Raw genomic sequence first — 23,904 nt, forward strand, 5'->3', positions numbered from 1 at the left:
TTATCTAAAGTCAGGAAATAGTGGAATTTGAAAATTTCTTTCACGCAAGACTAGACACTAAATCTCTGATGGTACCTTAACTTATAAAAACGAGTACGATGAAATTCCCTGTTAGCCCTAATTCAAAGTCATGTTTTCTTGTCGAAAAATTCTAAGGACAAGTTTTTTAATGTGCTGACATCTTACCTTTTCTTTTTGCTGATGATCATATCCATGGTTTGGAGCAGTCGCCGTTCCAGGGCTACAATATCTGCATCAGTCACATTTCTATAAGAAGCACAAACTGTTAGCAGTTGTTTTGGGAACTATCCTTGGGCATAATAAATACAAAGCAGCTGGAGAAACATATCAACCTCAGTTGTTAGTAATTCAAGGACCTTTTTCTAGAGAATATTAAAACGACTATAAAAAGCAAAAATGCTTTTGCTGTCATTTTTAGTATATATGCTGCCGAAGTGAACACTGCTGTCATTTTTGATAGCAAAAAGTTTTGCAGTCTCAGGGCAGTGGAAGGTAACTGGGTCTCTTATGGTCTTTCTTAGCTTTGATCCAGTGACACTTACGATGTATATATAAGCACACCTACAATTTGGCATATGGTCTTCTACTTTCTACTTTTAGGAGGAGCTGATTTACTGAAGTAGGGATTAGCTAACATTGCTGTCCACAAGAAATGTGCCTTTAAAAAGTGTAAGAGGAAGTAAAGAGGATCTGACTGAAATAACTGTTTTTTTAGAAACATTTTTTACTTTAGAGAGAGAGAATGTGCATGAATGCTTGTGGGCTTGGAAAGGGGCAGAGGGAGAGGGAGAATCTCAAGCAGACTCCCCACTGAGTGCAGAGCCTGACAGGGGGCTCGATCTCAATCTCATAACTCCGAGATCATGACCTGAGCTGAAATCAAGAGTTGGACGCTCAACAAACTAAGCCACTCAGACACTCTAAAATAACCATTTTAAAATCAGTGAATGTAGGACAATTAAAGGGCAAACAATCTAAGTGATAAGACTTATTTATTTTGAGAGATTCCTAGGACAATGTCCATAGGACAGAGGGAAAGAATAAAAAGGCAGTGTCACGGATCTAATATTTAAGTATTAATGATGATGGCATGATAGGACACACGTATTCATGAAGTAATAGGAAAAAAGAAAAGAGACAACGTTCTTTTTACCTAAGGAAGTAAGACATGTAAGTGTATGGGCAGTTGACAGCACCAAATCCCGAAAGAAGAGCCATGAGAGTCACGCCAATCACACCTACTCGGCTGATGAGCTGTTCTATGGACAAAATCCCTAAAAACATCAAAGCACCTTAATGTCAGGTGAAAAAGATAAAATGGCACTGCAAGAGGAAACATCACAGAAAACATCAACCATTACATAGTAAATAAGCCAAATTTCTTATTAGCAGTATGTACATCGTCCATAATATATGTATAAAAGTCTATTGATTTTCCTCCTCTCCCATATTGCTTCCAGAATCATCTCTATTACTGGGTGATGGTAATATTAAAATAATATTTGTCAAAATACTTTTTGACTGTTTACTCAAGGTAGTGTGAACTCTAACAAAGCAAAGTACTTTTAGTAAAAGTTGGGCAAAAAAATTTTAGGAAAGTAAATCTGCTGGAAAAGTATAAATACCGGGTAATCCTTTCCATTATACTTACCATCAATATATACATTTCCCCCTTAGGTCATCATAAGCTCTTTAGGTCTTATGAGCTTATGTCTTATTCATTTTTGTCAGTAAACATATAAGGCATCTAACAAATGAGCTGAATACATACATGAGTATTTTCAAGGCAGACATGTGAGTTTTAAATTATCAGTTGTATTCTAATTATCACTTGTTTCCTATTATTTGAGAATGCTGAAAATTAGTAGTTAAAATTCATGCTGTTGATATTTGGGATAAACGAGAGAAAGCAATGCTGAAGAAAAAGCCAGGAAGTTTGGAATCACAGGACAAAACTAGTTTTGTTTTCACTTCCTATTTCTAGGATGGAATCCACTTCAGCATTATCCACTCTGGCCTAACACCAGGGCTGCCGCTCAGGAATTTTGTTAGTTTGAAATTGAAATTCCAACATTCCAGTCCTCCGGCTCCTGTGTTTCCACTACACCATTTCAGAGATCTTTGTGACCTCTGGTCTCTATGGTCTTTTGGTTTTTCCTACCTTCCATTTTTTTCTTCACTGAGCCTGAACTCCACACTTGCTTGCTTCAACTCCTCTCATTAGGACTCTGTCTTGACTCTCCTCCTTCTGAAGCACTGATCCTGAAAACTCCCAATCTTGGATCTATCTGACACTCCATCTTCCCTGCGTCTCTGCCTGAGCTGCTAAAACTGGTAGAATGCATTCGGATATTGGTGCTATTACAGATTTATGTCTAAGTCTTAACAGAGCTTATGACACTACTGAGGAACCCTTTTCTTGCCCTTGGTCAGCCATCTCTTCCCACTCCCCTCAGCAGATAAATTAAAAAAAAAAAAGATTATTTATTTTAGGGGTGCCTGGATGACTCAGTCAGTTAAGTGCCTTCAGCTCAGGTCATGATCTTGGGGTCCTGGGATCCAGCCCCATGTCAGGTTCCCTGCTCAGCAAGGAGTCTGCTTCTCCCTCTGCCCCCACATCCTCACCTCTGCTCATGCTCTTGCTCTCAAACAAATAAATAAATAAACAAAATCTTAAAGTTTTTATTTTAAAGAGAGAGAGTACAACCATTGGGTGGGAAGGCGCAGAGGGAGAGGGGGAGACAGAATCTCAAGCAGACTCAAGGAGTGCGGAGCCCCCCTGAGATCATGACCTAAGCTGAAATCAGGAGTTGAATATGTACCTGACTGAGTCGAATATGTACCTGACTGAGCCACCAGGCGCCATCCCCCCACCCCAGTAGATAAACTTCATTTTCCCAGTCTTTGCCCTCCTTAGCTAATGTCTTTATTACAGAAGTCATTAGACATATACTCTCTTCACTCTACTAGACTCACAATTGCAATCATCCTCCCAACTTGTTCCCTTCTAACAAGAGTAAGCTTGAGCCAAGAAGCTAAGACTTCTCTACTTGTGCTTTGATCTTATTCCTTTTCTACCTCTTCTAGAATCTTGTTCCATCACCTGTCCTCTCTCTTTTATCTTCAATCTTTTCTTCCTTGCTGGTTCTTTCCTTCAGTTTGAAGTCTCCTTCTGAAGAAAGTCTGTCCTTAGCCTTGAAGTTTCCTTCTAGTTGCCAATCCTTTATTTCACCCTTTGCAGCCAAACTTCTTGAAAGGAACTTACACTTACTATCACCTCTTTTTCACCTCCATTAATTCATCAACTGGCTGCAATTCAACTTTCACCCCATTCTCCTACCTAAAGAAAACTGCTTTCACTAATAATTGTAATGGCAATATCCATCAAACACCTGTTATGTACTAGGCACTGCCTGAAGCAGTATTAACTCATTTACTCCTCATGATAGCCCTATGAGGCAGGTATTATCGAAAAACCTCATTTTACAGATGAGGACATAGAAGTACTGAGAGGGTAAGTAACTTAGTTAAGGCCACACAGCTAGTAAATGGGAGTTAGGATTCAAACCCAAGCACCACAGCCTATACTCTTAACCATTACTGTAATATGGTCACAAATTTTCCTCTGGTTGCAAAATTCAATGATATTTCCAATCCATTTGGAATTGATCTTTGTTTAATCTTTTGTGATACTATTTAAAATTATTTTCCTTTCTTAGCTTTTATACCATTTCCCTCAGTCATCCCCTTTACTTCTCTAGTTATTTTATTTTCTTGGTCTTTCTCTGCTCAGAATGGGCCAGAATCCTCCATCATTTCACTCTATGCATTTTCCCTGGGTAATTCTGCCTATTTCCCCAGGTTCATCTAATGGCATTTAGCTAATGGTGCCTAAATTTTTAGATTCCAGGAGTTATTTCAAGGAGGACTAGTAAGTCCATACCTTTCTCCTAAATTGCCAACTTGTGTATCCAACTGCATATTGAACGTCACTTGGATGTGCATAACTCAAATTCAACATATCCCAAGTTCGAATTACTCTCCTTCTTTTGCATAACCTATCCTAGAAAATGACCATCATCAACCATCTAGTCACCAAAACAGAAAAATCTATACCACTAGTCTCCGTTGTCTTTTACTTCCCCTTGAATACACTAGTTTGTTTTTATTTGTTTTTTTTGCCTCACGGCTTTATATGTGTCTTGTTGTTGCCATTGCTGGGTCTATCTTTGGTCTTGTTCTTTAAATCTCAGCTTAAAATACTTCCTCAAAAAGGCTGACCAGGCACTTGCATCTAATTTTACATCCTTATCTGCATTGTTGTCTATCACTGTAATCTGTTTGCTCCTTGATAATGATCACAATTGGCAATTATTTGTCTATATATTTACTGTTCAATCCTTCCTACTGTTTCAGGAGGGCAGAAACCAAGTTTGTTTTGTTTATGGCTGTATCTCCAGTACTTAAAGTAAAATTAGGTGTTCAAAAAATATTTGTGGAATGTTAAATGAATGACTAAATCCTCATCCAAATTCTGTTGATTCTACTTCCCACATACCTCTTTACATCCTCTTTATAGGAAGAAATCATGTCTTATTGATGTTTGTTTTTCTTACTGCCTGGCACATGGGAGATGTTCAGCAAATGTTTACAGACTGTAGGTATATAATTTTCATCTAGTAACAAAAAAGCCCAAGGGATTAATGCAGGTTATTAAACATAAGAAACTATGTCCCCTCTACTTTTATTCCCTTTAAGGTGATGTCCCTTTATTAAATATCTTTTCTTGGTCTAAAACTTTGAAGATACTATTTATTTAATCCTAGCATTTCTATGAAGTTAAGGTCAATTGTTACTTGTTTTTCTAGCTAATAAATGGAAAGGCAGATGGATGAAGTGGCATACACTTAATTTTTATTATTTTTTGTGCACTTCATATACTTTCTTAGCCTCCCTTACTCTTTTCCACTATGGAATGCCTTCCAACATTCCTAGGTTCAGGCACTGCACAAGGAGTACTTTTACAGATATTTTTTTCATTACAGGCAAGAATTAGGTCTTACTGTCTTTTTGTGGTCTCCACAGTAATAAGTCATACTGGTTGCTGGGATAGTCCTGGAAAAGCTCTAGAATGGCAGGGTAAGCCTGGCTGCTTCTCATCCATTGCCTAAAACTTTGTTCCTACTTATTTCCCTTAGTCCAGTGAATTAGACACCAGATGCGAAATCGAAATGCTTATTTCCTGGAGCATAAAGGAAAGACTAAAACTAAAACTATCTCCTTGTTCTTCCCCCCAGTGTCTTCTTTACAATATCTCTATAGAATTTGGAAAAAAAAAGGACTAATATAGAAAAGATGTGATGGTCTTCATCTTTCCTGAGGCTTGGTCTGGCTAAACTGGTCATGTGAACTCACTGCTCACAAGGAAAAAGCTAAAGACAGACATCAGAGTCTTGTCTTTGGGCTGCACGTGTGTGCTATCATTGTAAACAGCTTTGGGGCCTTTAATCATTCCTGTGCCTTGTTTCTGATATCACGAATTTGTCTCTCTTGGGCTTATTTGAAATAGTTCATATTGAGAGCTATATTGTCAAGGCCTCTCTACTCCAAATCCTTCCCTACATGGACATGTGCATGCTAATCATATTAGCAAACCCTAAATTCCTATCCAGAGTGTTACATTCTTAAACTCTTCTACTACCTTGGAGAGACTGAAATTGTTTTTTTTTTTTTATTCACTGATTAAGTAAACATGCACTAAACATTTATGTGCGAGGTTCCACACTAGACACAGGGGATACAAAGACAAGATACAGATTTTGACCCCAAGTTCCTCATGGAGCTTGCGAGATAATGAGGAAGTCAGAAAAGGTAACAAGTAATATAATTGTTAGAGGTGAGAGAAGTACATTGAAGTGGGAACAATTAATATCTCCTAGTGATGGCCTAAAAGATCTTAAGAGGAATTGACAAGAGTTGAATATTGCAAGAATAGGCATTTTCTAGATAAACAAGAGGTGAAGGAATGTCCTAACAGAACAGCTCTAGAAACTTCAAGTAATTCAGTAGGGCTGTAGGACAGACACAGAGAGAAAGACAGCAGTAGTCAGGTCATGGAAGGTCTCGTAGACCATGCTAATAGTTTGAATGTTTCTGGTAACCTAGTGTTTAACTTTTTTTTTTTTTAAAGATTTTATTTATTTATTCATGAGAGACAGAGAGAGAGAGAAAGAGAGAGAGAGAGAGAGAGAGAGGCAGAGACACAGGCAGAGGGAGAAGCAGGCTCCATGCAAGGAGTCCGATGTGGGACTCGATCCCGGGTCACCAGGATCACACCCTGGGCTGCAGGCGGCACCAAACTGCTGTGCCACTGGGGCTGCCCGTGTTTAACTTTTTTGACCTTCTTAAATGTTATTTGAAATTTCATAATAGCTATTTCTAATTTAAAAATAGAATAGGGATGCCTGGGTGGCTCAGCGGTTGAGCATCTGCCTTCAGCTCAGGGAGTGATCCCGGGGTCCCAGGATCGAGTCCCACATCGGGCTCCCTGCAGGGAGCCTGCTTCTCCCTCTGCCTGTGTGTCTCTGCCTCTCTCTCTCTCTCTCTCTCTCTGTCTCTCATGATTAAATAAATAAAAATCTTAAAAAAAAAAAAAGTTAGGATAGTGCATATGCTTTTATTTAAAGATTTTATTTATTTATATGAGAGTGAGTGCATGCGAGCACACAGACAAGCAGTGAGAAGGACAGATGGAGGAGCAGACTCCCCACTAAGCAGGGAGCCTCGAAACCAGGCTCGATCCCAGGACCCTGATATCATGACCTGAACCTAAGGCAGACGCTTAACCGACTAAGCCACCCAGACCCCTGCATATGCTTTTTAAAGTTGTGCATTTTCTTTGATCCTCTTGCAGCATAATCTCAAAACCTCTTTTCATCAGATCCCTGCTTCAGGCAAGGAGTAGACACAAATGGATTCATGGTAGATTCTAGACACTGGTTTACTCAACATTCACTCTGATTCCTTTCTAGCCTGGTCTTCTTGTATTACAGAATCTAGAAAGCCAAATATTCTTTCCCAGATTTCCTTGAAGCTAAGGTTCTGAATGTACCTGGGTTGTATCAAATTCACATGCCTATGTGAGACCTCAAATGTAGAAGTGAATTAACATGGGAGTGTGGACAGCACTTGGGATCTGCGGCCACTGGAGCAGAGGTCCTCTCTCTGATCCCTGATGTCACAGGTCCCCAGTGGCAGTGACAACTTCAGTGGGGTTTTTAACCAGTTGACTACTGTGGTATGATTGTATGTTACTCTTCACTATGCAGCATTTAAGTTTGATGTCCTGCTTTCCTAAAAATTCTATAAACTCCCTAATGCCTTGAAATAAATTTCTGATTTAAACTTGTTAGAGTAGATTGTTTTCTGCTAGAAGAATCCTGAGACAGCATGAGAGTAAAATGAATAGATGTATGTGTTTTTTTAAACCTCCAGTATTGGGGTGCCTGGGTGGCTCAGTCAGTTGAGCATCTGCCTTTGGCTTAGGTCATGATCCCAGGTCCTGGGATTGAGCCCCATGTTGGGCTCCCTGCTCAGGAGGGAGCCTGCTTTTCCCTTTCTGCCCTGATCCAGCTCTCTCTCACTATCTCTGTCTCTCTCAAATAAGTAAAATCTTAAAAAAAAAAAACAAAACTCCAGTATCAAAGTACCAGTATATTCCTTACAGATGGCATATATACCTATATCTATATTCACATATATATTTCTGAAGTAGTTCTGGAAGAGCTTTTAGCTGACACTTTACTATTCATGGTTTTTAGCACAAAAATTAGGGCTCTATGATTTGCTCTTGTATTTAAAGATATTTTTTGAGTATTTATTTGTTTAAGTAATCTCTACCCCCAACGTGGGGCTCAAACTTATGACCCCAAGATCAAGAGTTGCACACCTTACCAACTGAGCCAGCCAGGTGCCCCTGCTCTTGTATTTAAAATGAATTTTTTTTGTGTAAGGAGACATACTGATTCCTAGAAAGCTTTTCCTTATCTACTATTTTTATGTTTTATGTCACTGCTTTTTCCCAAATTTTACATATACTCCCTAAAGACAACATTTATCATCACTTGAGCAGTGGTCATTTACCTTTTTTTTTTTTTTTTTTTTCATTTACCTTTTGGGTCACTGACTGCTTTGAGAGTCTTATAAAAGCTTATGGATACTTTAATTCTAAATAAACATACAAATATTTCTCCATAATTCTGCATACAATATCAGAAGTTTTAAGTTAAAGACAACTTCCCCTACCCCCTGCTCTCCTGAAGTTCATTCACTAACCTAAGGTCAAAACCGCCTGCTCTAAAATCACAGAAGTAGTTTCCAAAGCCAGCATTTGGTATTTCCTAGAATGAAGGGAAATTCAATTTAAAACCAGACTGTTGGGCAGCCTGGGTGGCTCAGCGGTTTAGCACCGCCTTCAGCCCAGGGCGTGATCCTGGAGACCCGGGATCGAGTGCCATGTCAGGCTCCCTGCATGGAGCCTGCTTCTCCCTCTGCCTGTGTCCTGCCTCTCTCTCTCTCTCACGAATGAATAAATAAAAAATCTTAAAACAAAACAAAACAAAAAAACAACAAAAAAAACACAACCAGACTGTTTTTAGAGAAATAACTTGCTATATGTACCATAATCAGAAATTTAAAAATAGTCATTATTTTTCAAAATTAGAAAGTGATAAAAAAAATTATTTCCCCCTCCCCACCACATAATAGACATTTACCGTGTTTTGGGCTGAGAATGGGAAATGGATCTCCTAGTTTCCAGAAGAAGTACATGAAGGTCAACCATAGGAGACAGGAGAAGAGTAATCGCTGTTTATGCACTAGGAAGGAAGAGAGAGACTGTGAGGTTAAATAGATATGTATTTCAGAGCTTGCTCTACTTACATACATGGAATCATGCTAACTAATATTTGACTGGCTTGTTCACTTGGCAAATGAGTGATGGAGTAATACAGATTTTAGAGAAAGCATCCTAATCACTGTAAGAGGAATTTGGCTGAAATTAAGATGGGGGTTGAGTAAAGGGGGATATTATAGTAGAAACAGAAGTATAGCTGTAGCAGCACCAATTACCTAACTATTCAACATTGATTTTATGCCCAACTTTTTAAGAGGCTGTGTGTGAGGCACCCCAAACAACAGTTGCTACTGAAAGTTACATAGAAATGGAGCTTTCCAAAGCCTCAATCTCCACGAATCCTCATTTCGATCTATGTGCTGACACGAGAGGGTAAAATACTCATGATTATAAATACTCACATAGTCGGATGTTGCTCACAATAAAATAGCCAATGTAAAAAGGCACCATGAAAACCAGGATCAGAAGGATTACACACAGGTTCATTTTCCAGTGAAAATAACGGGAACTGAAATAAATATCAAAGAATATCAATAGGAGGGGAAGAAGGCAGGAACTTTCCTTCTCTTCAGTTTTCTAAAAGATCTCTTGCTCTTTGAACTCAATACCGAATATATTCCATTCAATTAGTTAAGCAAGCTACTGTCTGATTGTTTATAGAGGTTAAAGAATATATTTTAGAGTTCTGAAACGTATAGATGAACATCCTAACTTCCTAAGAATTTTACCTATCCAAATGAGAATGTTAATGCTCTAGTTATATTCATAGGCAGTGTATAATAACAACATATACTATCAGTAGTAGAGTGACTATTGTTTCACTTACCACTGGGAGTCTCATAATTAGAAGAAAATAAATGTTAATAGTAATATGTACTATAAAGACTTAAATATTTCTTTTATATCATCATTTTTATTACTGCTTATAAACTGTATTTTATGAATTGATTAAAAAAATTTTACGGCTTTTTTTTTTGTGCTATACCTTTTATTCCCTTGACTTACACACTCCGTAACTAGAAGTCTGTATCTCCCACTCCCCTTCACCCATTTTGCCCAACCCCCATCTGTGGATTTTTAAAAACAATTTTATTGAGATATAATTCACCTATTTAAGGTATAAATAATTCAATGGTTTTAATATATTCACAAAGTTGTGCAACCATCACCGAAATATGTTTTAAAGTATTTCATCACTCCATAGTGTATCAGTTCCCATTAGCTCTCCTTTTCTCCCAACTTCCTACACTAATCTATTTTCTGTCACTATAGATTTGTCTATTCTGGACATTACATGTTGTCTTATGTCTGCTTTCTTTCACTTAGCATGTTTCCAAGGTTCACCCATGCTATGGCATCTATTGATACTTCATTCCTATTTATGACAAGATAATATTCATTCAATTGTATGGATATGCCACATCTTGATTATCCATTCATTAGTTGCTGGACATTTGGATTGTTTCACTTTTAAGCTATTATAAACAGTGATGCTATGAATATTTGGGTACAAACTTTTGTGTGGACATGTTTCCTTTCTGTGTAGGGATATACCCAGGAGTGGAACTGCTGGGTCATGTGATAACTACTTAATTTTTTGAGGCCTGCCACTATTTCCCAGAGTGGCTGCACCATTTGACGTTCTCCCCCGCAGTATAGGAGGGTTCCAAATTCTCCACAGCCTCGCCTACATTTGTTACTGTCTTTTTGATTATAGTCATCCTGGTGGGTATCAAGTGGTAGCTCATTGTGGTTTTGATTGCCACTTCCCTGCCAATGGCTAATGATGCTGAGCATCTTTCCATGTGTTTATTGGCCATCTGTTTTTTTTTTTTAAGATTTATTTATTTATTTATTTATTTATTTATTCATAAGAGAAAGAGAGAGAGAGAGGCAGAGACACAGGCAGAGGGAGAAGCAGGCTCCATGCAGGGAGCCCAATGTGGGACTCGATCCCGGAACTCCAGGATCACACCCTGGGCCAAAGGCAGGTGTGCTAAACCGCTGAGCCACCCAGGGACCCGCTGGCCATCTGTATCTTGTTTGGAGGAATGCCAAGTCAGATCTTTTATCCATTTTTCAATGTGTTGTCTTTTTATTATTGAACTATTAAGAGTTCTTTATATATACTAGACAGACGTCTCTTATCAGAGAAGTAATTTACAAAAATTTTTTCTGGTTCTTGGGGAATCTGTTCACTTTCTTGATGCTGTCTTTTGTATTTGCAGATTTTAAACTTACACGTGGGCCTTCAAAGAGTTAGGTAGTTAAGTGGCTTATGAGGATATATAAAATACAGGGTGATGAAATTAACTGTAAGAAAGTAGGAAAAGAAAGGAAAAACATGGGAAAAGACAGGTATAAAATATTTTTTTTTTTTTTAATTTATTTATGGTAGAGAGAGAGAGAGAGAGAGGCAGAGACACAGGCAGAGGGAGAAGCAGGCTCCATGCACCGGGAGCCCAATGTGGGATTCGATCCCGGGTCTCCAGGATCGCGCCCTGGGCCAAAGGCAGGCGCCAAACCGCTGCGCCACCCAGGGATCCCCGGAAAAGACAGGTATAAAAGCAGGCCAGGCCTGATGACTATTATGAAAATGCACACCACAGAGTTCTAAAAACTTGATATGAGTGGAACATAAATTTAGCTTGAAGTTTCCAATGGTTGATGTGAAACAGAAAATCTGATCAGTTAAATGTGACAGTGCTATAGGAAAACCAATTGCTTCAAGGAAACATAATTATTAGTGATTTATTATCACTGAATTATTACCAAGACCATAATGAAATTTCTCCAAAGATTTCCTAAAGAGAATGTGAAGGCAATTAACAAGGTCTTCAACAACATTCTTTCAAGAGAAACATGAAAACGAGTTTCAGAGGGTAGTTTCTTATTGTTCCCCTCAAAATGGATGGGCAGGCATCATAAAACAAAGAGCTATTCATTAAAAGCTATGCTACGGAAAGCCAATACCATTTAGTCTAAACCACTGGGCAGTCGCTAAACCACTGAACCACCTAACATTTGCTTTTATAAGTGAGATTTTACTGGAACAGAGCCGCACCTATTTGTTTATACATCACCCATGGCTGCTTTTACTCTACAACAGCATAGCTGAGTAGCTGTGATGGAAACTGTATAACCCACAAAGCCTCAAATGTTTATTATCTAGCCCTTTACTGAACTACTTGATGACCTCTGGTTAGAGAGCAAAGTTCCCAACTGTGACTTATTATTTGTAATTAGCAAGTTAAAGAATTTTGGTCTATTCTCATTAGTCATATGACCTGTATCTTGCTTATCTAAAAAGGTTTTGATTATTAAAGAACTAGTTTAATAAAAGAGTCAGGACATACTTTGTTTTAACATGCTATGAATTCTTGATTTATCCATCAAGAGACATTAATTATCAACTCTGATTCTCAAATGAATCTGAGAATACAGTCTCTTTGTAAGTCTCAAGTCTGAAGTAAGTTATACAACTTAGCTCAGCACTGATTCCTGACTATAGAGTCAAATGCCACTTTATTAAAAGATTTTTCCATGCCGTGATAAAAACTACAAAGTCATCATAAAATAGCTGATATAATGCACACACAAACAATGGTCTTTAAAAACTCAAGTTTGGGGGATCCCTGGGTGGCTCAGCGATTTAGCACCTGCCTTCAGCCCAGGGCGCGATCCTGGAGTCCCGGGATCGAGTCCCGTGTCGGGCTCCCTGCATGGAGCCTGCTTCTCCCTCTGCCTGTGTCTCTGCCTTTCTCTCTCTCTCTCTCTCTCTACGTCTATCATGAATAAATAAATAAAATCTTAAAAAAAAAACAAAAAAAAAATCAAGTTTGTAGTTTAACAAGCAAGAAATATTTTGGACAGGTTATCTAATAAACAATAGGTCTGTTATTTGGAGGGGAATAGGAGTTGCTTTTAAAATATGCTTTAAAGAAGACTAAGTTGGGCAGCCCAGGTGGCGCAGCGGTTTGGCGCCACCTGCAGCCCAGGGCGTGATCCTGGAGACCCTGGATTGAGTCCCACGTCAGGCTCTCTGCATGGAGCCTGCTTCTCCCTCTGCCCGTGTCTCTGCCTCTCTCCCTCTCTCTGCATCTCTATAAATAAATAAAATCTTTAAAAAAGAATAATAAATAAATAAAGAAGACTAAGTTCAGACAGACTTGACCATGCCCCTGGAATCAACAAAGGTAACTTCAGTTAGTGAAAGCTGGGTTCAGACTTCAGAGAAGCCCAGACATAACTAACTTGGAGGAAGGGCCATTAGCAGGATTCAAAGAGTAGCCTGAGAAGAATAAAACTTCTAGGAATGAAGCCTGGAACCCAGGCTCTCACAGCCACAATCTCAACTCCTCAGAGCTATGGTTAGACCTTTTTTTTTTTCCTACTTCACAATTTGTGTCAAACCAGTTATTTGGTGACTGGGATACATATTTGCTATGATTTTTAGTTACTGAGATTAAACTAACACATGGATTTTTCAACAATGGAACTCAGGTTAAGGCTTCCACCTGATTGATCACACAGGTATCTTCACAAGAAGAGCTAATTAGTACTCACTCACCTGCTATTTAATACCTTTAAGATTTCAAAGATGATGAGCTCAAACATGGTGCAAGAGAATGCAAAAGTCACAGAGAAGATCACCTGTACCACATACTGACGTACCTATTAAAAGTCAGAGAACACAAGTCATTTCCTTGCATGAAATATTTAATTGATAATCTGGTCACAAGTCAGAAAACTTAATGAAAAAATTCTCAAGTCATTGGAAATGAGGCCCTAATATAAACTTGCCTGGAGCTAAAGATAGATGGAAGTAGGTAGTATTTTTAAATTATGGGTCACTATTACCATCATCCTCTTGTGGATGACACATTTAAAGCACAAGATGAAGTGACAGGGTCAGAAGCAGCACTCAGAATTCCTGATGCACACTGACATAAAAAGGACAGATTTATTACATATATATAGGTTTGTGCTAAAACAGTTTCTTCAATAGTGGTGAGTGCTTAAAGTATGCAGCAGAGCAGAATCTCTAGAATCCTGGACTCTTTCAGACAACAAACCAAACTCCCTGGAGAGGTTTAATGGTGAACATCTAGAATGATCTAAAAGTAGTCTACAACCATTGAGCTTATTATTACTAAGTGAGGATTTATTATGAAATTTCTAGTCTAGGTTGGTGTTTGTATGAACTCAAGGCTTTTTTTAAAAAGATATTTATTTATTTGAGAGTGAGAAAGAGCACCAGAGGGGGGAGAGAGAGAAGCAGATTCCCCGCTGAGCAGGGAGTCCAATGTGGTGCTTGATTCCAGGACCCTGGGATCATGACCTGAACTGAAGGCAGACACTTAATGGACTGAGATACCCAGGTACTCCTCTATGAACTCAAGGCTTAAGAACCAGGTTAGACTTAAGATTTTGGTATTAACTTAGGATGTAAGATTAGTCCTTAACATTGAAGGTCAGATACCCAAATAAATGGGAACATTTAGGAGATACTGTAAGTGAAATTCTCTTCCAAAAAATAACTGTCTAATATACTGATATTACTAAGGCATGTCAGTTTTGCTCCTGGGCTACATAGGATTTGCTTTTTTTTTTTTTTAACATCAACTAAGCCTAATCATATTCTTCAACTTAAGAATTATATAGTACTCATTTGGCTAAAACTTCCTATCTTGGAAGTGATCATGACTTTCCTTGAACAGAGGCATTTTTCTTGCCCATTTTATTTTATTTTTATGTTTAAAGATCTATTTATTTTACAGAGAGAGAAAGTGCACACACAAGAAGGGAGAGGGGCAGAGGGAGAGGAAGAAAGAATCTCAAGCAGACTCCATGCTGAGTGCAGAGCCCAACAGGGGACTTGATCTCTTGACCCTGAGATCATAACCTGAGCCAAAACCAAGAGTTGGCTCAACTGACTGAGCCACCCAGGTACCCCATTCTTGCCCATTTTACAACAATCTAAATTCATTTGGTAGACTCATAATCAAAATGATCTCCTCTTACCTCATAGTCCTTAAATAGTTGGCGCATAAAGAAAAGCCACCCAAATCCAAAGAAAAGTATCTGGAGAGAAAGAAGATAGAATATTAATACATATTATCTTTTGAGAAGTGCCCAATACAGACTATTTTAAGATAAAAGATCTGCTAACCAGACAGTTAATTTATTTCAGAGATTAAAGACCAGATCCACTTATATAAGATCTACTTATTAAAGTCCATAACACTGGAAGAAGATGTTAAAATGCTCTTCAAGTTTTGAAATTATCCATTTTTTTTTTTTTGAAATTATCCATGTTTAAGAACATTGTTTAAGTTAGGCAAAAATGAAAGTATGTATTTTTTCCTGTAATCTTATGATTATCATTTTAGCTAGAGAAGCTAGCAAATCAAAAAATGAGCCAGTGAAACTTGCTCTTTACATTAGATGCCTATATATATATATATATATATATATACATACTTATGTATATACATACATATATATATATATACACAAACTTAAAGCATGCATTTACACTTTCTTTTTTTTTAATAATAAATTTATTTTTTATTGGTGTTCAATTTGCCAACATACAGAATAACACCCAGTGCTCATCCCATCAAGTGCCCCCCTCAGTGCCCGCCACCCAGTCACCCCTACCTCCCACCCTCCTCCCCTTTCACCACCCCTAGTTCGTTTCCCAAAGTTAGGAGTCTTCCATGTTCTGTCTCCCTTTCTGATATTTCCTACCCATTTATTCTCCCTTCCTCTCTATTCCCTTTCACTATTATTTATATTCCCTAAATGAATGAGACCATATAATGTTTGTCCTCTCCAACTGACTTATTTCACTCAGCATAATACCCTCCAGTTCCATCCACATGGAAGCAAATGGTGGGTATTTGTCGTTTCTAATGGCTGAGTAATATTCCATTGTATACATAAACCACATCTTCTTTATCCATTCATCTTTCGATGGACACCCAGTAGATGCCTATTTATATTTAAAAAAATAAAACTTTATGGGAAAGGAGTTAAAATTAAAAAAAAAAAAAAAGGAAAGTGATAGAAAAGCAGATTTTTTTTAAAAAAAGATTTTATTTATTCACTCAAGAGAGACACACAGAGAGAGGTACAGAAACACAGGCAGAGGGAGATGCAGGCTCTAATCCCAGGACGTTAGGATCACGACCTGAGCCGAAGGCAGATGCTCAATCATTGAGCCACCCAGGTGCCCCAAAACTGATTTTTTTAAATGTATTTTCTTTCACGGAACTTTCCTAGCTTCTCCAAAATCCTGCCTGATCCATATAAAATGGTTTCCTTCTCAGTGTAAAACCAAGAGATTGCAGGATCCCACTTTGTCAGTTTTGATTCAAGCTGGCATCAGAGATAGTAGCCACATGATAGCACTGTTCAGTGTTCTTAAAAGCTGGTTTGTTTTTTACTGGTGAGCAGAATCCTCTCTACATGCACACACACTCTGACACAGCTCTTCTTTTCTTCTTTTTTGTTTTAAACAGTTTTGTTTTGTTTTAAATCTCTAAACCCTATGCAGGGCTCAAACTCACCAACTGGAGATCAAGAGTCAGATGCTCTACCAACTTAGCCAACCAGGTGCCCCATAACTCCCCTTTTCTTATACTGGTTGGGAACCTTCAGAATAAAATTCTTTTATGCCTTCCCATGAACTTTAGGAGGAAGCACAAACTCTTGAGCATGGTTTAGAAGACTCCTCTAGGCTCTTGCTGTGTCCCTCCTGTCCATCAAACTCATATTTTCAGCCACATGGAACTGCCTATGGGTCTTCAGACACAATATTCTTTCACATAAAGAACTTTATGGACATTGTCCTCTGACAGGAACTTTTCTCCATTCCCTATTGGTCTTAACTTAATTACTACCTCTGGAAGGCCTTCTCTGACCTCTCAAAGATATGTCGCTCTTTTTATATAATCCTATTCTATCCTGTATTTCCAAAGCACCTGCCACACAGTTTTGCAATGTACAATTTAAACACACTTTCTTAGACATTAGATTGTAAACTCTGTGAGGACAAGGATATTTGAATGCTAATCTGTATTCTTAGCTCCTGCACAATGCCTGGCACATGGCAGGCTCTCCGTTAATGTTTGCTAAATAGGTAAATGGTCCACAGTGAAAGACGGTTTGTTCTTAAAGAACACTCAACTTCAATTTTTTTAGTGATAACTTACATGTGCTGTGCTAAATGCTGGGGATACAAAGATGAGTAAGATAGTCACCATCCTCAAGGGGCATGTGACAATGCACCAAGAACAGACAGTATTGTGGAAGGTTTTCACAGTGCATTGCAAAGATCAGTTACAAATGTACAAATCCCAGTATTTGGAAAATGATACTTTTCTTAATGAAGGAAAAAATTCTAGGGAAAAAAGAAAAAGAAAATGTGATATCAAATGAGAAGACAACTCAACAAGCAAAAAAAAAAAAAAAAGTATACTGCTATGAATGAACGACTTAGGTACAATCCACAAAATAAATTCATTTATTGGTATAGCATCACCACGAACCTACACTATACATTTGGATGTATTCAAATACTTTGTATTTCACAAATAAACCTTTTTAATTTTGTTATTCATTTTTCACATTTCATTATGTCCTTTTATTTTATTTTATTTTTTTTTCAAGATTCAGAGTGCTTTTATTTTTATTTTTATTTTTTTTATTTATGATAGTCACAGAGAGAGAGAGAGAGAGGCAGAGACATAGGCAGAGGGAGAAGCGGGCTCCACGCACCGGGAGCCCGACGTGGGATTCGATCCCGCATCTCCAGGATCGCGCCCTGGGCCAAAGACAGGCGCCAAACCACTGCGCCACCCAGGGATCCCTCATTATGTCCTTTTAAATGAATGTTCCATTTTATTTTTTGGGAGCTTATCTTTTACATAAAATTTCCTTATGGCCAATTAGTTGTGGTGAAGGTGCTTTCACCTTCAACTGATGATGTTAATAATTTACTCTGATTAGCAGCAACTATCCTTTATTGACCATTTACTATATTCCAGGAACTCTAAATACTTAGCACTATAATCTCACTAAATCATAAAATCTAAAGTATGTGTGATTATCCTCATTTCAGAGAAAACTGAGGTTTAGAGAAGTGAATTCATTGATAATAATTGTCAAAATCAGGATCAAATCTGAAGTCTGTATGGCTGATTCCAAAGCTTCTGCTTTTAAGCATTTTACATAAGTTATGCTAAAGATCAAAGGTACAGATAGAGAGGACAACCTTAAAGACTAAGGGGCACTTTATTTTCTGACAGGGGAGGAAGGCAGCTGGGAACGGTGGCAGACATATATAACTGCTTAGACTAAGACCTAGAACGTAGTGAGACCATCTTTTGTCCTCACTTTTACTGATATGGTAGGAGGCAAGGTCATCTGCTAGGAGTTCAAGAGATGAGGATGGAAAAGGGGGCTTTGAGCACAGTGATAAAGATTCAGAGAAATTATGAGGGGAATGGAACAAACACCTGATTGTTTCAAGAAAAATAAATGAAGTCTGAAATAGTTATTTATTTAATTAATTTTATTTCTTTAAGTAGGCTCTATGTCTAGCATAGAGCTCAAACTCATGACCCTGAGATCAGCAGATGCATGCCCTACTGACTAAGTCAGCCAGGTGTCCTCAGTCTTATTTTATTTACTTATTTATTTTATTTTATTTTTTAAAGTTTTATTTAATGGGCGCCTGGGTGGCTCAATCAGTTAAGGAACTGCCTTAGGCTCAAGTCATGATCCTAGGGTCCTGGGATCAAACCCTGCATTGGGCTCCCTCTCCTGCTCCCCCTGCTTGTGCTCTCTTGCTCTGTCAAATCAACAAAATCTTTTTTTTTTTTAAATAAGGTTTTATTTAAGTAATCTCCACACGCAATGTGGGGCTCAAACTGACAACTCTGAGATCAAGAGTCACATGCTTTATGATGAAGCCAGGCAGGCGCCCCACAGACTTCATTTAAAATAAATCTTTGAGGGATCCCTGGGTGGCGCAGCGGTTTGGCGCCTGCCTTTGGCCCAAGCGTGATCCTGGAGACCTGGGATCGAATCCCACGTCGGGCTCCAGGTGCATTGGAGCCTGCTTCTCCCTCTGCCTGTGTCTCTGCCTCTCTCTCTCTCTCTCTCTCTCTGTGTGACCATCATAAATACATAAAAATTTAAAAAAATAAAAAATAAATAAAATAAATCTTTGAGTTCACACAAAGTAGGAAAAATGAGGAAGAGGGGTTTCTAATGTAACTATTTATCTAATATTTACTGGGCCTCTGCATATCAGCAGCTGATTTGTTTTTAAAGATTTTATTTATTTATTTTATTTATTTATTCATGAGAGACACACAGAGAGAGAGGCAGAGACACAGGCAGAGGGAGAAGCAGGTTCCATGCAGGGAGCCTGATGTGGCCTCGATTCCGGGACTCCTGGATCATGCCCCGGGCCGAAGGCAGGCGCTAAACCACTGAGCCACCCAAGGATCCCCTCAGCAGCTGATTTAGATGCTGGGGAATACAGCAGAGAACAAGAAAGAGAATAATCTGGACCACATGCAGTTTACATCAAACAGACATAAATAATAGTGATAGAGGCTAAAAAAATAAAACAAGAAAATGAGATTGAAGGTGGCTGGAAAAGGTGCTACTGTGTTGGGGGTAGGAGGTCAGGACAAACCTCTCTAAACTGACATTTTTACTGATACCAAAATAATGATGAAGTAGCTACACAAATATATGCGCAGAGAATAGTCAACACAAATGATTCTTTGGGTCTTAATTCCTCATTTATAAAGAGTATTAAAAATTTGGGAAATCCCTGGGTGGCTCAGTGGTTTAGCACCTGTCTTCGGCCCAGGGTATGATCCTGAGTCCCGGGACCGAGTCCCACATCAGGCTCCCTGCATGGAGCCTGCTTCTCCCTTGCCTGTCTTTGCCTCTCTCTCTCTCTCTCTCTGTGTCTTTCATGAATAAATAAATAAAATTAAAAAAAATTAATATTGTGTGTAAAAGCACATATGAAAGTTAAAGTAATGTAAAAAAAATCAGAAAGCCACTTGTTTTTTTGCATCAACTTATCAATTATATCCATGTTAAAAAATCTTAGAGGCTATAATGCAATGCCAATCTCCTCATTCACATTCTTGTTAAAAATTGAGTGAAGGGGATCCCTGGGTGGCTTAGCGGTTTAGCACCTGCCTTCAGCCCAGGGCGTGATCCTGGAGTCCTGGGATCGAGTCCCACATCAGGCTTCCTGCATGGAGCCTGCTTCTCCCTCTGCCTGTGTCTCTGCCTCTCTCTCTCATGAATAAATAAATAAAATCTTAAAAAAAATTGAGTGAAAAAATAAAACTATTGAAATATTGTCATTTTTCTTGAGGTGGTAGTTGGGCTAAAAACAAACCTGAATTGTCAGAAAGGGCAATTAGCCTTGAAAAAATTAGAAAAGACTAAGAAAAGTTAGAAAAGCAAGAGAATTATGAATCCAGATTTTTGTGTGTTAATACATTTGAATATTATGAGCCAATAAAAACAATTCTGAAAACTATATTAAGGGTAAAATTTAAAAGTTATCTTATTAGAGTGTTCCTTGTTTCATACTTTCTAAAAAATGCCGTAATTAAAGTTTTTCAAGAGACACGGACAGTGCTTTGTTCCAAAGACAGAAGCATTTGGATGAAGGAATATGAAAACTGGGTCAAAGATTTAGTTTCATTTGAACAGTTCAAGATGAACTGTTTCTGTCATTTGCTGCTTGAAAAAAAAAGAGCAAGAAAATATACTCAACTACTGGGTGAGTGGGGAAAAAAAAATCAATGATTAGATAATCTGAGCTTCTACAAATATTAACAGTTGGCCAGCAAATAATTGTGTTTAGTACTTGTACTTAAGGGGGGGCGGCAGAATTAAGGCTTGCATAAAACAGGACATCAAAAATAAATTCATAATTACATAAGTATTAGTGCTACAGTAAAACCTGTGAAGAAAAAAAAAAAAAAACCCAGAGTAGCTCAACAATGAACACCGGCAAAAGCAAGAGACTTCTACACTATGACCCAGCAATAGCATTACTAGGGATTTATCCACAGGATACAAATATAGTGATTTGAAGGGGCACCTGTACTCCAATGTTTATAGCAGCAATGTTCACAATACCCAAACTATGGAAAGAGCCCAGATGTCCAACAACAGATGAATGGATAAAGATGTGATATACACACACACACACACACTGGAATATTACTCAGCCATAAAAAACGAATACTTACTATTTGCAATGACGTGGATGGAACTAGAGTGTATAATGTTAAGCAAAATAAGTCAAACAGAGAAAGACACATGATTTCACGCATATGTGGAATTTAAGAAAACAGAGGATCATAGGGAAAGGAAGGGAAAAATAAGAGGAAATCAGAGATGGAGACAAACCTTAAGGGACTATTAACCATAGGAAACAAACTGAGGGTTACTGGAGGGGAGATGGGAGGGATGGGGTACTGGGTGACGGGCATTAAGGAGGGCACGTGATATAATGAGCCCTGGATGTTATATGCAACTGATAAAACACTTAACTCTTACCTCTGAAACTAATAATACACTATACGTAAATTCATTGAACTTAAATTTTTAAAAAAGCAAGAGGCTTCCTGAACAAAGCTTCTATGGAACAAGCAGTTAGTGTTTATTTGGGTTTGTACCCACAAGAGTTTTTATACGATGGTGGATAAAAGTCGGCTGACTGCAGGAATGAATGAAGGTGCCCACTGGGTAAGAAAGGAGGGTCAAGAAAAAGATCCGAAGAGCATGGGCAGCAGAAAAAGGACGAAAGGATGCGGTGTTGGTGCACAAACCAAACCTTACAGTACTTTAAAGATCTCTGAGCTGACCACAGCAAAGTCCTGCCAATCTGGACTGAGAATTTGCCAAGTAACCAGTAAGGTGCCCACGTGTCCCGGGAGCCAGCTCCGATTGGCGTGCTGCGTACCCCGCGCCCGGAACCACTCTTCCCGGGTCAGCGGCGCGGTCCACAAGCTCGGGGGCGCTTCGGGGACCGCTCTCTTTTCCAGGCAGCGGCTCTGAGCACCGAGGCGCCGTGACTGTCCCCAAAGTGGACGAGAGAGCGGGGAGCTAGAGGCGGGGTGAGGGCGCGGCCGGCCGCTAGGAGGGCAGGTCCCACACTCTCCCCGCGCTCTGGAAACCGATGAGGCACAGGCAGGCCTAGGCGGCGGACGAGAAGGGCGAGACAGACCCTGGGTCAGCCGGCATCTCCGAAACCCCGAGAAGACAATTCACGGAAGAGGGGCTGAGGGGTTCTGGGGAGGGAGGCAGTAGCTCACCTGAGAGGTGATCATGATGCTGGAGTCGATCAGGAAACTCATGGCGAAGTGTAGGGAAGGCTTGTGCCTCCAGCTTCCGCCCCCCGTAGCCACAGCAAGCTGGGGTCGCAGGCCCTCTCACGACGGAGGCCTTCGCCCCCGGGCCACCGCGGGGACTGCGGCGGGCCAGCCCGACGCCATCAAGCGGCGCCCCAGTTAGCCAATCGGCGGCTCTATCTGGCACTTCCCGCCCCGGGCTAGGAGTGGGCGGGGCGGACGCGAGGCTCCCGCGGGCTGGGCTTCGGGGCGGGGCCAAGGAAGGTCGTCCTGGGGGCGGGGCTTAACGAAGGGCGGCCTGGCTAAAACGCGCGGGCTGGAACTCGCTGGTCCGAAAAGTCCCCGAGCTGATGTAATGCCCGGTAGCTTTTCATTTCTGGGGCCGAAGGTGGTGGAGCCTGAGCTAACATCTAAAGTGGTAATTCCATTGTGTGGTGATCATGCCTAGTAAGATGAAGTTAGTGATTATTATAGTGAGCTAAACCGTAATTAAGGCATTGTGCTTTGAATGTTAGGACTTCTACCTGGCGACACACAAACAACTGCTTAATTACAGGTGAGGAAGAGTGGAAAGGCAGATGATATTTTTAGCAAATTTAGCTAACCAAGTAAATTTCTGATATCATAACCAAAAAAAGCACACCATCTATAACAAGAGTGATAAATCTCATTGTATAGTTGGTACCCATCAGCCCACACTCGGACTACTGCACTCTTCATACTACACTTAAGAGGCACAGAGATGTACTGGAGCATGCTCAGAGTTGAGCCACCAGATGAGGACCGATGGAAGGACCTGAAGTAAGGAGACTCAGGAACATGGTAGTTGTCTTTGAAAGAATGGGTAGAATTGATATGGCCCCTGGAGGTATATGTAAGACAGGACTGAATGTTAAATGGAGCTAGCTTTAATTTAAAACAAGGTGATAATTCTTTAAGGGTCTGAAGATGAATTATTTTAGGAAATAGTTCCCCCTCCCTTGGAGTTGCACAAATAAAGACTGAATCACTACTTCATGCATCGGAGGATACTCATTGCATGAAGGCTTAATGCACTGCTGTGAGGCTTACCCTTTTGCTCTAGGGCTCTAGCTAGTCATGTAGTTCCTATAGTCTCATAGCACTAGCGGAGAGCAATGACCCAGCGTGGGAGCAGCTGCAGCCGGTACCCGGAAGCATAGACTTGAGTACACTGGCACTGAGGACCGGAGTGTTTAGACTACTGCAATCTGAGTAATTTGAGACTTACAAATGTATTACACACGAGGGAAGGTGTCTCTCTTTCTTAGAATTGAATTGCCATACTAAGCTGCCCAAACTATCTGTCAGATGTTTAGATAGAAGGCTAGGAAGCCATGGAGGTAGCCCTACTATGGGAGCGTCAAACCAGAGAACTTTGTGTCCCTGGCTACATCTATCAGGGATGCAGGTAGATGCTCACACAGGTGCTACTGCATAGGCATTCACCTACACATAATGAATTAGAATCTCATCTAACTGAGATTCAAGGCTGTGTGATAGTGCAGAATTCTGGGAGAGCATATCGAGGCAGTTTACCTT

General features: G+C 39.6%; 1 protein-coding gene across 2 annotated transcripts in view; it reads right to left on the minus strand.

Moving 5' to 3' along the window:
* Positions 1 to 22,601, minus strand: part of GPR89A (G protein-coupled receptor 89A) — a 59,005-nt gene extending 36,404 nt beyond the window's left edge. Inside the window, exons 1-7 of one of the 2 annotated variants that reach the window (XM_025982961.2) lie at positions 22,309 to 22,601; positions 14,960 to 15,019; positions 13,506 to 13,609; positions 9,337 to 9,443; positions 8,796 to 8,897; positions 1,175 to 1,295; positions 187 to 267 (exon numbers count right to left, since the gene is read on the minus strand). In XM_025982961.2, coding sequence (XP_025838746.1) covers positions 187 to 267; positions 1,175 to 1,295; positions 8,796 to 8,897; positions 9,337 to 9,443; positions 13,506 to 13,609; positions 14,960 to 15,019; positions 22,309 to 22,350 — 617 coding nt within the window. In that variant the 5' untranslated portion in view covers positions 22,351 to 22,601. The remainder of the gene's footprint in view (positions 1 to 186; positions 268 to 1,174; positions 1,296 to 8,795; positions 8,898 to 9,336; positions 9,444 to 13,505; positions 13,610 to 14,959; positions 15,020 to 22,308) is intronic. The other variant, XM_025982962.2, reaches the window with a different exon arrangement.
* Between the last annotated feature and the right edge of the window lie 1,303 nt (positions 22,602 to 23,904).

This window comes from Vulpes vulpes, chromosome 8, assembly GCF_048418805.1.
Source record: "Vulpes vulpes isolate BD-2025 chromosome 8, VulVul3, whole genome shotgun sequence".
NCBI classification, from domain to species: Eukaryota; Metazoa; Chordata; class Mammalia; order Carnivora; family Canidae; genus Vulpes; species Vulpes vulpes.